Genomic DNA, 16,237 nt, shown 5'->3' with positions numbered 1-16,237 from the left:
CACAGAACTGACAAAGAAAAAATTATGGCTGCTTTATCCCAAAAGTGCTTTTCAAGAGGCAACTGGACTTTCTGGTTTTTCTTTGAAGATGTTTGGCTTCTCGTCCAAAAAGCTTCTTCAGCTCTGATTGGATTATGGGGAATGGAAGGATTTATACTCCTTGCAGGTGGCTGGTCATTTGCATTTATTTAGTGAGTCATTGGAGGTTTATCTGTGTCATCAGGGTCACCTGAGTGGTACAAATGGATGTGGAGCCTTCTTGGAACTGTTGAAAGGACTGTGTTGTAGATTGGAGATAGATGATGTCATATCCCTCCCCCTCTGTTGAGAGAGGGCTGTTCAGTTTTGTCCTAGACCTAGATGGTCTCTTTGATCCTCTTTAAAACCAGCAGTCCTCTCTGTCCAAATGTAGACTTTTCTGTCTTCTAAAGAGTGGTCTGTATCTTTTAAATTTAGCGGCCAAACGTAGACATTGTGCCGCTCTTATTGCGTCTGCGGATAACCGCCCTGCCGCCCTGTTTAGGGTCACCCGCTCCCTCTTGGTGCAAGAGACGCGGGGGGCACCCTTACAGGGTAGAGCAGAGGAGTTTGGAGAATATCTGCAGAACAAAGTCGCTCAGATCCGGAGTGGATGGGCCCCCTCCAGTGGTCTGGACGGGCCGTCAACAGTGAGTCTTGTGAGTCCACTCTGGGAGGAGTTTGACTCTGTTGCCCCCGAGGATTTAGACAGGTTGCGTGGAAGGCTGCGACCCACCACATGTTCATTGGACCCGTGTCCCTCCTGGCTGGTACTGGCATCCTGGGAGGTGACACGAGGCTGGCTTCTGGGCCTGGTGAACGCCTCGTTGGGTGAGGGATCCTTACCTACCGTCTTGAAAGAGGCGGTGGTGAGGCCCTTACTCAAGAGGCCTTCACTCGACCCAATGGAGCTAGCTAATTATCGTCCAGTCTCCAACCTCCCTTTTTTGGCGAAGGTTGTTGAGAATGTGGTGGCGCAGCAGTTTCCGCGTCACCTCGATGAATCCGATTATCTAGACCCATGCCAGTCCGGCTTCCGACCCGGGCACAGCACTGAGACAGCCTTGGTCGCGTTGGTTGATGATCTCTGGAGGGCCAGAGATAGAGGTTGTTCCTCTATCCTGGTCCTATTAGATCTCTCAGCGGCTTTTGATACCATCGACCATGGTATCCTACTGCGCCGGCTGGAGGGGATGGGAGTCGGAGGCACCGTGTTATGGTGGTTCGACTCTTACCTCTCCAGCCGGATGCAATATGTGTTGACAGGGGGGCAGAGATCGACCCCGAGGTCACTCTCTTGTGGGGTGCCGCAGGGGTCGGTTCTCTCGCCCCTTCTGTTCAATGCATACGTGAAGCCGCTGGGCGAGATCATCCGTGGTTTTGGGGTTGAATACCATCTGTACGCTGATGATACGCAGCTGTACATTTCAACCCCAAACCACCCCAACGAGGCTGTCGCAGTGATGTCCCGGTGTCTGGAAGCCGTCGGGGTCTGGATGGGGGACAACAGACTCAAACTCAACCCCTCCAAGACTGAGTGGCTGTGGCTTCCGGCACCTCGGTTCAGCCAGCTGACTCCATCGCTGGCCATAGGGGACGAGCTACTGCCCCCTGTGGAACGGGTGCGCAATTTGGGCGTCCTCCTAGATGCCCGGCTGTCAATAGATGACCATGTGGCAGCCGTGGCAAGGGGGGCGTTCCACCAGGTTCGCCTGGTGCGCCAATTGCGCCCCCTACTGGACCGGGATGCCCTACGCACAGTCACTCATGCGCTGGTGACGTCTCGCCTAGATTACTGTAATGCTCTCTACATGGGGCTTCCCTTGGGACGCGCCCGGAGACTGCAGCTAGTCCAGAACGCGGCCGCGCGGGTTATCATGGGGAGGTCTAGATACTCCCACGTAACACCGCTCCTGCGCGAGCTGCACTGGCTACCTGTGGTTTTTCGGGTGCGTTTCAAGGTCCTGATTACTATCTTTAAAGCGCTCCATGGCTTAGGACCTAGTTACTTGCGGGATCGCATCCTCCCACATACATCCCTGCGGCCAATCCGCTCTCACAGGGAGGGCCTTCTCCAAGTGCCGTCCACTAGGCAATGCCAGCGGGCGGCGCCAAGGAGTAGAGCCTTCTCTGTGATGGGCCCAACCCTCTGGAATGACCTCCCCCCCGACATTAGAACCACCTCGGACTTCCGCTCCTTCCGACAAAAATTGAAGACTCACCTGTTCCGACTAGCTGGCCTGGCATGATTATAAATGTTACATCTATGAACTCCTGGTAGTATATTCTCATCTGGTTATTTTAAGGGTAATGTTTTAGTTTTAATTGTTTTTAGGGCTTTTAGCCTCATATTTATTCTTCTGTACAGTACTCTTAATTTTAACCTCCTCCACATACATACATATATTTATAGTTCTATTTATATTTGTATTTTATCTGTGATTTATTGTGGACTGTACACCGCCCCGAGCCCCTTTTTGGGAGAGGGGGCGGTTTAGAAATGTGAATAAATAATAAATAATAATAATAATAAATAATTAAATGCAGATGGAGTGCAGATTCTAGTCCTGATGTGTTTTTTTCTCCTATGCTTTTTTTAAATGTCTTTTTTATTTTTTTAAAATACAAATAATACAAACAATACATATACATCTGAATACAAAAAAAGACAAAAAGGAAAAAAATACATATGACAGTGCACTCCCATCCCATTCCCCCCCTTATATTTCTTAGATATACAGTATATTCCAATTGTGCCCTTACACCCTTCAAAACAACATATATTCTTGAGTAGGTTTATTCCCTTTGCCTTCCACCAACACTGGTTTTTATAAAAATTCTTCCATATTTCATTATAATTATTTACTTTAATCATCCCTTTTTAAACTTTAATTTTTATTGTTAATTTATCATTTGTTACCATATTCCAAATTTCATTATACCACTCATTTCTTTGAATATCCCAATTTTGTCCCCAATATTTAGCCATCACTAATTTAGCTGCTCTTATCAAATTTACAATTAATTCCTTTTTTGTTTCATTTATATCCCGTGTTTCCACCAGCAACAGTAATGCAATCCTCGGTGACATGTCTAGATTTACATTCAACAATACTCTTAATTTCTGTAAACACCATGTCCCATATTTGTTCTTCTGTTGTGCGATGCACTTATGAAGGGAAAACATTTCATGGTAAAAGTGGCCATTTATGTCAAAATTGAACAGCCCTCTCTCAAAAGAGGGGGAGGGATACAACATCATTTATCTTCAATCTACAACCAGTCCTTTCAATAGTTCCAAGAAGGCTTCAAACCCATTTGCACCACTTAGGTGACCCTGATGACACAGATAAACCTCCAGGTGACCTTAATGACTCTTAAAAGAATCTAAATGACCAGCTGTCTGCAAGGAGTATACATCCTTCCATTCCACACCCTCCAGTCAGAGCTGAAGAACTTCTTGGATGGGAAGCGAAATGTCTTCAAAGAAAAACCAGAAAGTTCAGTTGTCTCTTGAAAAAGCACCTTTGAGATAACCATGATCTGGATGACTAAGAATCTCCATAGATATATGGCTGTTTTAAAAAGTTGCAGACAAAGATGCCACCATATGGTCCAAACCACCAATTGGAATTTGCATTGTCTTATGCTTCATAGAGACCTGCACCAAATGATAACCCAAATAAGATGCTTCTTAGAGCTTTATTAGCAATCTGTGAGCATGTTCAGTTGTTGAACTAGCAGCATTAATAACAATAACTGTGAGGTGATTGGGGTTACATTTAAACTGCCGTGGGACTAGTATACCACACATTATAGCAAAGGAAAATAGCATTACCATGTACAGAAAGAAGAGGTACTTTTAAGGTTCATTAGTCCAGAAAGCTAACTTCTAACTGCTTCAGTATGCTATTGACTGACAAGAGAAAATAATTGTGGTTCAGCTATTTTCAACTTACCCTTGATCAAATACTTCCATCATAAAAATGCCCAGGCCTTCTACATACAACTTGCAATTTTCCAATGGAATGGATAAAGTATTCTTGAAGATAAATGCACAGGTAAAATCTTGATTAACCTTTGCAGTGTCTGCCATCTAAAAAGGATAAAGAATCCGTTGACTGAACATATTCAGTTAAAGAAAATGCAGTATAGAAGTTAAATATAATACAAAGATAGTAAAGGGAATATAATCATAATACTTTTTTCAAACAACTATATGAAGATGTTTAAGGCTGAGTATGGATAGAGAGGAAGTTCTTGCATTAATAGTTCAGGAGCCTAGACTGACTGATTTAATATCACCCAAAGTTTGTACTGAGTCTCTATTTAATCTCAGAAGCATTTTGTTTGAATCCAATTCATTGGAATGTAGGAAACTGACTTAATTCTATCCTCATATATAGTCTCTTGTCTGATTGTTTTAGCTGAAATTAGCTGAAATATTTGTATCAAATAGCAACCATTTTTGAATCAAGATATCTCAAATCCTGTAACTTAAAGAATATATAGCTGCGATGGCGCAATGGTTAGAATGCAGTACTGCAGGCTACTTCTGCTGATCACTGGCTGCCAGCAGTTTGGGTCTCATCGGGCTCAAGGTTGATTCAGCCTTCTATTCTTCTGAGGTCGGTAAAATGAGGACCCAGATTGTTGGGGGCAATATGCTGACATTGTAAACTGCTTAGAGAGGGCTGTAAAGCACTGTGAAGTGGTATGTACTGTAAGTCTAAGTGTTTTTGCTATATAGAAAATCTAGAACCCATTACTCAGGATAACTGGAAGTTTTAAAGATATTTCCACCAGTTTTGTTCACAAATTTGCATCAATTGCAGGACTGCTGCAGTCAGCTATAATCACAATTGTAATTTTTGATGTTGTCTGTCAGTTTCCAGCAAGCAAAGTCAATGAGGAAGTTGGCAGAAAATTGGAAGGCACTTCCTTGCCCATTCATGGTTATCTTGTTTCTCTCTTTAGATACATAAATATTGACAAAAGAAGATTCAGTGGGTCATAGGTTGTCTAGAGTGTTCTAAATATCAATCAACACCACACCTTGTAATTGAATAGCTGTTTATTTTTTTGTTATAGAAGTTAATCTCAAAGTAAGGAAGACATATGGTTCATATGGAAGTCAAATGGGAAATTCCATAGTTGTAAACTATACTATAAAGTTTTTTAAAAATCACAGAAGAAGGTAGAAAGAGATAATTTTTATATTTATTACAAAGAAAATAATATCCTGTATAGTTATCAGTGATCTTTGAAGATTTTATTTAATTTCTTACCTCAATTTTGAGAGGTGGGTGCTCAAAATTTAAAGTAATCTGTTTTGTGAATTTTTCATTGGTTTCTTGAACTTCAGCAATAATATTTACTTTGATTAGAAGTTCATCCTCAGTAGACTTAATTTTTTGCAGATAAGTGTCAGCTGTTATTTCCCAAGGTATTTGAATAACTGCAACGACACAGAAACAACTAGAGAAGGACAAGTTCACAGACCAGAAAGCATTGTGTCAAGATGGCCTCCCTCAGCAACCAAGAAAGAAACCACTTAATTCCATTTTGCAGAATTAAGAGTACTTTTACTGGTTATGAAAAGATAGCAGTTAAGCAAAGCAAGATCTGAGGCAAAAGCATGCGAAATCATACATATCAATGTGACCAAAACCCCTCCCCCTGGTAACCATCCCAATGTCCAATCTGCAAATTCCTTAGGTGTCATGTGAGTTCCATCTTCAAGGAGCATCATCAGGTTGGTATGCAGGACTGTTGGCTTTGACTGACACCAAGCACTAATCTCAGTTCAGCCCAGTTATCTTGTTGATAATTGATGAAACACCGGAGGTACTGTTCCAAAACAGAATTAGTCTGTTCACAAGCCCCGTTAGTCTGAGGATAGTAGGCGGAGCCAATTAGCTTCAGAAACTCCTTCCAGAAGAAGGAGGTGAACTGGACCCCCCCCTATCCGAAATTATGCATTCAGGTACTCCATGTAACCAGTATACATGTGAAATAAACAACTTAGCTAATGATTTAGCTAATGAGATTTTGGAATAGGGTACAAAATGAACTTGTTTGGAAAACAGGTCAGTAATTACCCAAATCACTGTATTTCCTAGACTCTCTGGCAATTCGACAATGAAGTCCATCGATATCTCCTTCCATGGGGCCTCAGGGCGGGCCACACCTTGGAGAAGGCCCTGGGGTTTTCCCAGTGGGCACTTTGTGGCAGCACTAATGGGATAACTGGCTACGTAGGAGTCAATGTCTTTTTTCAATGAAGGCCACCAAAATTGCCTCTTAATGAGATGTAAAGTCTTTACAAATCCAAAATGTCCTGCCATTCTCGATTCGTGGGCCCGTTGAAGAACAATAGTTTCCAGGTCAGCAGGAACATATAATTTAGCCCCTACCCAAGCCAGTTCATCCTTCATAGTGCATTTGCTTGAATGTTCCTTGAACCAGTCATCGGACTCAAGGCCCTCCTTAAGTTTGCACATGAGGTCCGTCATGATCTTTAAATTCGAAATGCCTTGGCTTCTAGTAATCACCGGGGCAGCTAGACTTTTTGCTGGGATGACTTGGTGAACTACCAAGGGAAGCCTAGACAAAGCATCAGCCATGAAGTTCTCCCCCCCCCCCGGAATGTACTTGAGGATAAAGTTGAAACGGTTGAAATGTTGCACCCAATGCACCTGTTTAGAAGATAGCTTACGTGGGGTCTTCAATGCTTCCAATTTTTTAAATTTTTTAAATTTATTTTTTATTTTCAAAACAAACACAACACATCCTTCTTTACATACTGTGGAAAGTGTATCAATTGGTTACAAAAAGGCTTACGTGCATCTCTTCCACAGTCAACAAACATAATTCATATTAACTCAAGTATTTTAACTCAGATATTTATACATGCTACCATCATCATACCTCCATTTTCATTTGACTATAATTGTTTAAACGTCCTTCATCATAAAATATACCAAGATTTAATACATAACCACATACTGGCATTTCATTTACTATTTCTAAAATCCTCCAATAACACTGAATCCTTATGTCCTATTCTAGCTAAACATCCATAATATTTAATAACAAAAATTTCTAATCCTTTCCAAATCATCACTGTTTACAATTTACATCCCATTTCCTTATGTTGTACATATATATACATATACATATACATACATACATACATACATACATACATACATACATACATACATACATACATACATATATATATATATATATATATATATATATATATGTTTTCTGAGGTTTTCGCGGGTGTTTGTATGTACGTCTTTGGTTGTTCGGGTTTTCTGCCGAATACTTCCAATTCTACGCGGGAGAAAACCCGAACAACCAAAGACGTATATTTATAACAAATATAAAAGGCAACATTAAAAATAAAAAATATGGTTTTCTGCCTGCATGGTCTTCTGTGATGAAGCCGAAGGACAGAAAGAGGGAGTGTGACCTTCCTCCCATATTTAGGCATACCAGGGGTTGTAAAACAAATATATACTTATTTCCCTGGCTCAACTGATAAGGAAGAGAACCCGTGGCTTAGTGGTTAAGACTCCTGCCTAAGATATATACAGCCTGGGTTCTAATCCCAGTAAGGGTATGGCTAGCTGATGAGAGCTAATTAGCTCGAAATAGATCTATCCTAGTCTCCCTTTATTTATTTATCAGTACAAATACAACACAAATATAAAAGGCAACATTAAAAATAAAAAATATTGTTTTCTGCCTGCATGGTCTTCTGTGATGAAGCCGAAGGACAGAAAGAGGGAGTGCTACCTTCCTCCCATATTTAGGCATACCAGGGGTTGTAACACAAATATATACTTATTTCCCTGGCTCAACTGATAAGGAAGAGAACCCGTGGCTTAGTGGTTAAGACGCCTGCCTAAGATATATACAGCCTGGGTTCTAATCCCAGTAAGGGTATGGCTAGCTGATGAGAGCTAATTAGCTCGAAATAGATCTATCCTAGTCTCCCTTTATTTATTTATCAGTACAAATACAACATTATATGTATGTATGTATGTATGTATGTATGTATGTATGTATGTGTGTTATTTATCAGTACAATTACAACACACACATATATATATATATAGTTATCATTATCCCTGCTTTATTTGACTATATCATGTATCATAACATTTTCCCCCTAATAATCAAGACTTAACTGTATCTAACTTAGTTCTTTTTTATTAACCTTTATATATAATCCAAAAGGATTTCTAATCTTCCTTTCATGGGTACCATTCAATATTCATATCCCATTATTACTTATCATAACACTACACATTGTATACATTATTATCATTATCAATTATTTATTTAACTATATCTATTGTCACTAAATTTCACTAAGTTTAACTAGTTTTAAATTATACTCTTCCATCTATCAACCTGTATCTTTCCAGTAGCAAAACAGTCTCATATCTTCTGCCATTTGTGGTGTCAGTCCTCTAATCATCTCCTTAATCTGTATGGATTCCTCTTAGCAACTCCTTGCTTATAAAATCTTTCATGTAATTTCGATGCCCTTCTTCTGTTTCCTTAATCAGCTTATCTTTGATTGTTGGTAGTGTTATCAATCATATTGCTAATAAAATTTCTCTCTTTAAATCCATAAATTCTTTTGTTTTCTCTTCTTCTGTATCTTGCCATCTGGGGTAGATTTCCCCTCCATTTAATTCCTCTTTCAGTATTCCACTCTTTCCCTTTTCAGAGACGAACCAATCACTATAAATATCAGCAATTTTAATTTCTTTATATTCATTTTCCTCTTCAATTTTTAGGATTTTAACCACCACTTTTTCCACCTGATAAACATCTTCAACTTCTACATCATATTTTGCTGTTAGATGCACTAACTTCCAACTTCTTCTCTGTCCTCTCATGTGTGTTTGATAATTTCTGTATTTCTGAGAATATCTTTTGCAGACTAAAAAATTCTTTCTGCTGTTGAAATTGTACCATTATCTCCAGCTAACAAACACTGCTGCTTTATCTTAGAAGGTTTTAACAAGATTAAGCATAGATTCACAATAACGTTCCATTTTCAACTTTCTCTGCTTAAAGATATACTTCAAAGAGACATCTGTATGCTTTTCTTCTTATCACTCTCTATAAACAAGCAGTGGGACCTTGAAGTGCCAAGCCAGGATAATCAGTGAGAAAAATAAAAGTGTTTTGTTTCAAATACACAAACCTCCAGCCTCCGAGTAGCAGTGTTATTGTTGCAATGTTGCAATTTTCTTTGTTTCTTTTTGTATCTTTTTTGTATTTCAAGTTAAATAAAAGTCCAATTCTTGAATGAGTTAGAAGAGCACCCACAGTAATGAAAGAGGAGAATTTTAGTCCATAGGTTACAAAGAATAGTAAAAGAAAAAAACAGAAGAAGAAAACTTAATCCATTCATTTTAAAAGGCTTGCATAAATTCCATCCTTGAAGATAGCATTTAAAAAGTAAGATAACCCACTGTCCAAAACCATTCCAAATTTAATTCCGCCGCTTATTTCTTCTGTTCTCCAATTTAAATTAATTTAATGTTTTTTATAGGCAATCGCTTTTAAAACACTAAAAATTCTTCATCAGCTGGAAACACTTTCTCTTTCCATATCCCGTTTTGGAGCCGCCCCAATTTCATCAGCCTAATGGCTGGATTTTTCATCGCCGGCTTGAAGAACTTCTCTTGGATCAATCAGGGACTTTGCGATGTCCCTGAAATCAGCAAGACCTATTCTTCCTGTTCACCATCTCTGTGGGAGCACTGAGATTGCACGTTGTCTCATTGCGACATTGTCTCCTCCTCAATGCTTCCAAATTTTTATGATCAGTCCATACTTCAAAAGGGTGTTTCACCCCTTCTAGGAAATGTCGCCAGGTCACCAATCTGGTGACATCTGACCGCAAAAGCTTCCTTTTCTCATATAGCCCATCATCTCTCCATCTCTGTCAGTTTGCGAGAGGTGTAAGCTCATGGCTGCAATTTTCCATCAGCGTTTGTTTGAAGTAATACTGCCCACATCGCCACATCACTGGCATCAACTTGAACAATAAATGGTGCCTCCATATCTGGGTGTTTCAAAATGGGTTCAGCTGCCAAGAGTCACTTTAATTTCTCGAAAGCGGCTTGACACTCCATAGTCCAATTCAAAAGCTTACCCAGTCTGGGCTTAGCCTCCCCTTTTGACTTTAGGAGATTTGTAATGGACAGAGCAATGCTGGCAAAGAAGGGGATAAATTGATGGAAAAATTAGCAAATCCCAAAAAGCTTTGTAATTGTTTGCAGGTGCGAGGAGATGCCCACTCAATTACAGCCTGGACTTTTGCTGGGTCCATCTCAATGCCGTTGTGGGAGATGTGGTAGCCCAAGTAATCAATTTTCTCTTGATGAAATTCACATTTAGACAGTTTGGCATAAAGTTCTGCGGCCCAAAGTTTCTTGAGTATTGATTGTACTAAAGTCACATGTTCATCACATGTTTCCGTGTAGATAAGGATGTCGTCAAGGTAGACCATCACACCCTTGTACAGGTGTTCATGTAAAACTTCATTTATTAATTGAATGATAACAGCCTGTGCCCTCTGTAGGCCAAATGAGAGTACTCTGAATTGAAAACACCCGAGTGGGCAGTTGAAAGCAGTTTTACATTCATCTCCCTCTTTGATTCTGACTCTGTAGTAGGCCTCTCTTAGGTCCAATTTCGTGAAGATCTTCCCTTTACCCAATTGGGCCAACATATCCTTCATCAGAGGGAGGGGATATACATTTTCCATGCACAGACTATTAAGATTCTTGTAGTTAACAAAGAGACGAAAGGAGCCATCTTTCTTTTCTCTAAACAACACAGGGGCGGCCACACGTGGCCTAGTAGGTTCAATAAATCCCCTTTTCAAATTTTTGTCAATAAACTTCCGTAATTCCTCCATTTTGGGTGGGGTCATTGAGTAAATCTGGGGGTTTGGAAGTTTTACTCCTGGGAAGATCTCAATGCTGCAATCCATCGCGCAGTGAGGGGGTAATTTAACAGAGGATTTTTCACTGAAAACGTCCTTCAGGTCCCAATATTCCTTTGGGATTTTGCCGTCCCCCTCAATTTTTTCCTGCACCGCAGCCACTAGGTTAGGTTCAGCGTTGGTAATATTGGAAACCCTCCCTTCTCCCTCAGGGGGTTTAGCGGATCGGATGTGCAACCACTCTTTCTTCCAATTGATGTGTGGGTTCCATTTACGCAACCAGGGTAAGCCCAGTATGAGAGGCCGGTCCATCCCCGGTGCCACAATGAAACTTAATGTTTCCTGGTGATCTCCCATCCACATGTCTATAGGCTCAGTCACAAAATGGGCAGGAGCCTCCCTAGCTATAGATCCATCTAGCTGGCAAAAAGCAATGGGGACTTGCAAAGTTCTCAGTTTCAAGTGCATTTTTTCACCACTTCCAGGTTAACAATGCAACGTGTGCATCCCGAGTCTAAAAGGGCCAGCATTTTTGCTGGGGCACCAGTAGAGGGCACTTTAAGTTCTACTGGGATGGTCATGGTGCCCAATCGGGAACTTACCAGACGGTCATCATTGGATTCGGTTTCACTTTCCCATGATGAGGAGGACGGTTCTTCTTCTCTTGGGATGGGAGGGAATTGCGCAACAGGTTCCACCCCTTTCATGGTGGTGTCCCTTCTCTTCCCAGGTTGTTTGTCTGGATTTCTCTCCCCACCCCCCACCCCCGGCAGAGGGCTTTGGGCCAATCTTGGAGCAGCAATTTGCTGCCCGATGCTTCTCCTTTCCGCAACGGAAGCAGATGGTAGACTGGGGCTTGCAAGTAGACCAACTTTTTCCCCCTTTCGGAGTTCCTTTGGGGGGGGTTGGGAGGGGTAGCTTTTTCTTTCTCACTGTCCTCGTGGAACTTATCTCTGGCTAGATCGATTTCCATGTCTGCTGCCAATTTGTACCAGCATTGCAAGTTACAGGGGGGGGGGCTGTTTACACAGTTTTGATATATATCTTTGTTTAAGCTATCCATAAAACTGTCCATTAAAGCTTCTTCCGACCAATCCCACATATAAATGGACAATTCACCAAACTCTTGTATGTTCACCAAACTCTTGTACCAGCCACTGGGTTCTTCCCCTGGGTAAGGGTTTTCGTTCTGGTTCTGCTGCTGCCAGGGCTTCCCCTTCCTGATGAGCTCCACTGTCTGCCCCCAGGGCCTCCCTTGGGCAGAACAGGGCTTCTGCAGTTCTCTCTTCTAGGTCTGGGAGATCAGCTTCTCTTTCAGGACCACTCTCGCTTAAACGTCGCCTCTCCCAAGCCTGCTTGAAAGAGTTTCATAGCCTGGGACATTATAAGGTTCTCCTTGTCAGCGTCCTGCCAAGCAGCTGCTGGCCGCCGATGTCGCCTTGTGGTAACTCGAGCCAGAATTTCCTCAGGGTCATACTTCTGTCCCACTTCCAACGACCACCTGGGCAGACAGATCATTCCTCCAAATTCAGATCTACCATCCGCTCCATCTCCAAGGGACATGGGGATGCAGCCACCCCCATGTCATTCTCCTGGTCACTGCCTGGGTAAGACATTACTTTGAAGGTTTTGGTTTTATTTACACTCCCCTCGGAAGATGTTAGCTCTGGGATGAGTGCGAAAGTGAGATCTTGCTTAATGTCAAGCTGGCCTCCCTCAGCAACCAAGAAAGAAACCACTTAACTCCATTTTGCAGAATTAAGAGTACTTTTACTGGTTATGAAAAGATAGCAGCTAAGCAAAGCAAGATCTGAGGCAAAAGCATGCAAAATCATACATATCAATATGTGACCAAACCCCCTCCCCCTGGTAACCCTCACCCCAGTGTCCAATCTGCAAATCCCTTAGGTGTCATGTGAGCTCCATCTTCAAGGAGCATCATCAGGTTGGTATGCAGGATGGTTGGCCTTGACCGACACCAAGCACTAATCTCCAGCATGTGCAGTAGACAGTGAGACCAAAAAACTCTTTTTACAATCTCTCCTGTACTTAAACTTCCCCTCCCAAATACCAGTTCCCCACTCCCCATTTCAATGGCAGCCGAAAGCAAATAGTAAAACAGAGGCTGACACAGTGTGTCCTTTATTTGGATAATTTTGTTACTTTTTAAAAAAATATTGCCTTCTGCTTTTGAGATGGAAATACCAAGAAAGCTGAAAAGAGGAAGGCAATGAAGACACAGCTCCTCTATTTTTTATGTTCATATAGAAAATATTACAAATAAAAAGTCTAGGTGAAAGTGAGACAAAAGAAAAATGCTGCTTATAACAAAAACGCTAGTTCTTGATGCACACATGCACGCACACACACACACACACACACACACACACACACACACACCTACCTGGTTTGCCTTCAGTGTGGATAATCTGCTTGATTGTTGAAAGGTCTGCATATACTTTCCCAGTGTAAGATTCAAGCTGACAAGAGGCAGTAAGACAGCCGGTCCAATTCCCCACAGATTCATTTTCTACAATGACATTCAGGTCAATTGGCTGGCCAGGCCACAAAGAATATTTTCCTTCCACCCTAAGTTTCAGATTTGCCTTCAGGGGGTTAGGAGATGATATAGCTTCATGGCTTGAAAGTTTTGAAATGAAGGAGCAAGCAGTTTCCAGAGATTTTCTTTCCTCATGAGTACCTTAAAAAACAGAACAAAAGGAACAACCAATCCCAAGAACAAGAAAAAAATTGAGTTCATCAGAAATCATTTCCACTGTCAGTTATAAATATCAGATAAGTTTGTATCAAAGAGTTTATTAATATTTAGAATTTCAGACTAAGAATTATCCCATGGATGAAGAGTTAGCAATGAAAAGCTGTTCCTTATTGATTTGCCTTTCTGAGAATTATGCTGAATGATTTTTAAAACACAAGTTTGTTTTAGTCATATATTTACAGCATAAGTGCACCCTTCAAAATCTGAAGTAGGTACCATTAATAAACTAGGTGAAAAAATAAATTTCCCTGTTGATAAAAAAGAGCAAATGCATCAGTTGGTTACCTTCCAGAAATTTGTATTGGGTAGTGATGTCTTCACGGATGTTCTTCCCAACAGCTTTAGTGCTGATGTTCTTTCCTATTGCCTTAATTTCTTCCCACAGCTTGACACAGTCTTTTGTGCAATTCTCATTCTTTACACGCCAAAAAATCTTGTCTGCATTCACTGCTGCAAATATAAATTTAGAGTCATAGGGAAGGTAGACTTCACCATTTTTGATGGCCTTGACCGGGCTTGGGCCACACTGGTAAATTCCTACAGAGAAAAATGGAGAATAATTACTTAGTAAATTATTACTATTAGTAAATCCAACAGATGGCAGTTCTGTGTCCATCCGGAATTTTAAGGTCAGCATACAATAGGCAGCATTAAGTAATCTACAGTTTCCTAAAGTCCTCCATTTCCATTTGCATATCTTTGTAACCAGGAATTTTATTTTATTTATGAAAATACTGCAATAAACAATGATCAAACATTGGGTGATGATGACAAGCAGTATACTAAATGTGCATTGTAGAAAAACATCATGTTTTCACATCACATAGATGTAAGTGGTTTGTCCTTTGGCAATTGTTATCAGAAACATGATGGCACTATAAAGTATTGCCTTGAACGAATTCAGTTTTATGGATTGCTTTACTGAGTAGGAATAATATTCCTGTCTCTCATCCATCTGTTGCATTACAATCTTGAATTTGGTTTCTATAGTTCCACTTCACTGTCCCTGGTTATCTGTAAAACTAAAGTTAATAGCACATTTCATGTACATAAGTAAAATATACACAATTTATTTGGAGTATTATACATGCATGTGACATAAAGTAAATGAATTGTGAGAGGACAAACTTAATAGATTTTAAATATAACCAAATATTAACTTTTCATTTGCTTGTGCATATACAGTATCTGGCGTCCTACCTTGGCTTCTTTCCTGAGGTGTGGCATCAATTGCCTGCCAGCCGTCAAAGCCACTGGGTAAGTCCAGTCTTTTCATCCAGATCTCATTCCATACGTGAAAATTCCTACATGCAGATAAGTATTAAGAGTTCTAAGTAAATATAGAAAATTATAGCCATTTCATTTATTTTGTAAATTGCAGAGAATGCAGACAGGCCTTACATATTCCACTCTTTCTTAGAACAGATTTACCCCCAAATGATATCCTCCAGATGTATTGGATGTTATGAGGTTTATGGCCCATCTTGATAAAAACTATATGGACAGCAGTAGAATATAGTATTAGGTCTTTCTCTAGTCTGATACCAAAATGGTTTTGAATATGTTGAATGAACTTTTTCTGTAACAAAGTATAGGACTTTCTAACAAACCTTTTGAAAGAGGAGCTTCTTCAAAACTTGCAAGGGAAACGGTGTACCATAGTGCTAAGGAAACATTAGTCTGTCTGACTAATGAGGTGGGGAAAGGACCAGGTCTTGTTATTCAAGTTCTGCCTCTTAAGATGATGCTTTCCTACTTAGAAACTATGCAAAGATTTATTCTAGCTGTTCATTCATCTTCTAGAACATAAGAAGGTCTCCAGACCTTTGTGAATAGCATTCTCCCTAGTGGTGGAGGCAGCATCCAGGCTGGGTTAACCTTCATCCAATCATATTGAGGACTGAGTCTGGTAACATTATTAAGCTGTGCCCCTGTTGCTAGGTAGACCCAGCTTTCGACTCAGTCCATCAAGAAGGACGGCTGCATCATCACTTATCTCCGATCTGTATTTCTGTCTTTTTTACTTATAAATTGTGGATTGTGAGTAATTGAGGAATTTATTGAATAAGCACTGGCACAGTTACCCGACGGCACTAAAATCCTCAGGGATCAAGCCTTTGGCGAGTCGGAGCCTCTAAGCCCTGTCAGGGCGCGAAAGCTGACACTATCTGAGACAGCCTTGTTCACGGGAGCTGGAACGCCTCGCCTGCATCGCCTGGGCTCCTAACCCTTCCCGTGAAAGCCGTTTCCACTTGCGAGGCTCCAGGCGCTGCCTCTTGCCCTGTCAGAGCTGCTTAGCTACTGGGAAACACTCCACCGCTCCTGCTAACCAGTTGAGAGGTGAACCGCGCCTATTCTTGATGAGAAAGAAAAAAAAGTTTTAAAAAACACACGAACGGCCGCGAAACGACCCAGAGGAGAACGCCGAAGATTTCAGACCGTGTGCAGCGCAG

The 16,237-nt window shown here is 41.0% G+C and overlaps 1 protein-coding gene across 1 annotated transcript in view; it reads right to left on the bottom strand.

The window, feature by feature from the left end:
* The window catches only part of TGM4 (transglutaminase 4), a 93,572-nt gene that overhangs the window by 1,434 nt on the left and 75,901 nt on the right, over positions 1-16,237 (bottom strand). The window contains exons 9-13 of the mRNA XM_081933363.1: positions 14,985-15,088; positions 14,070-14,321; positions 13,410-13,706; positions 5,307-5,476; positions 3,978-4,114 (exon numbers count right to left, since the gene is read on the bottom strand). Of these exons, the coding sequence (XP_081789489.1) occupies positions 3,978-4,114; positions 5,307-5,476; positions 13,410-13,706; positions 14,070-14,321; positions 14,985-15,088 (960 nt within the window). The remainder of the gene's footprint in view (positions 1-3,977; positions 4,115-5,306; positions 5,477-13,409; positions 13,707-14,069; positions 14,322-14,984; positions 15,089-16,237) is intronic.

This window comes from Natrix helvetica (assembly GCF_964273705.1).
Source record: "Natrix helvetica genome assembly, chromosome: Z".
NCBI lineage: Eukaryota > Metazoa > Chordata > Lepidosauria > Squamata > Natricidae > Natrix > Natrix helvetica.
Note: the sequence above shows the minus strand (reverse complement) of the source record. Positions and strands in the feature narration are given on the sequence as shown.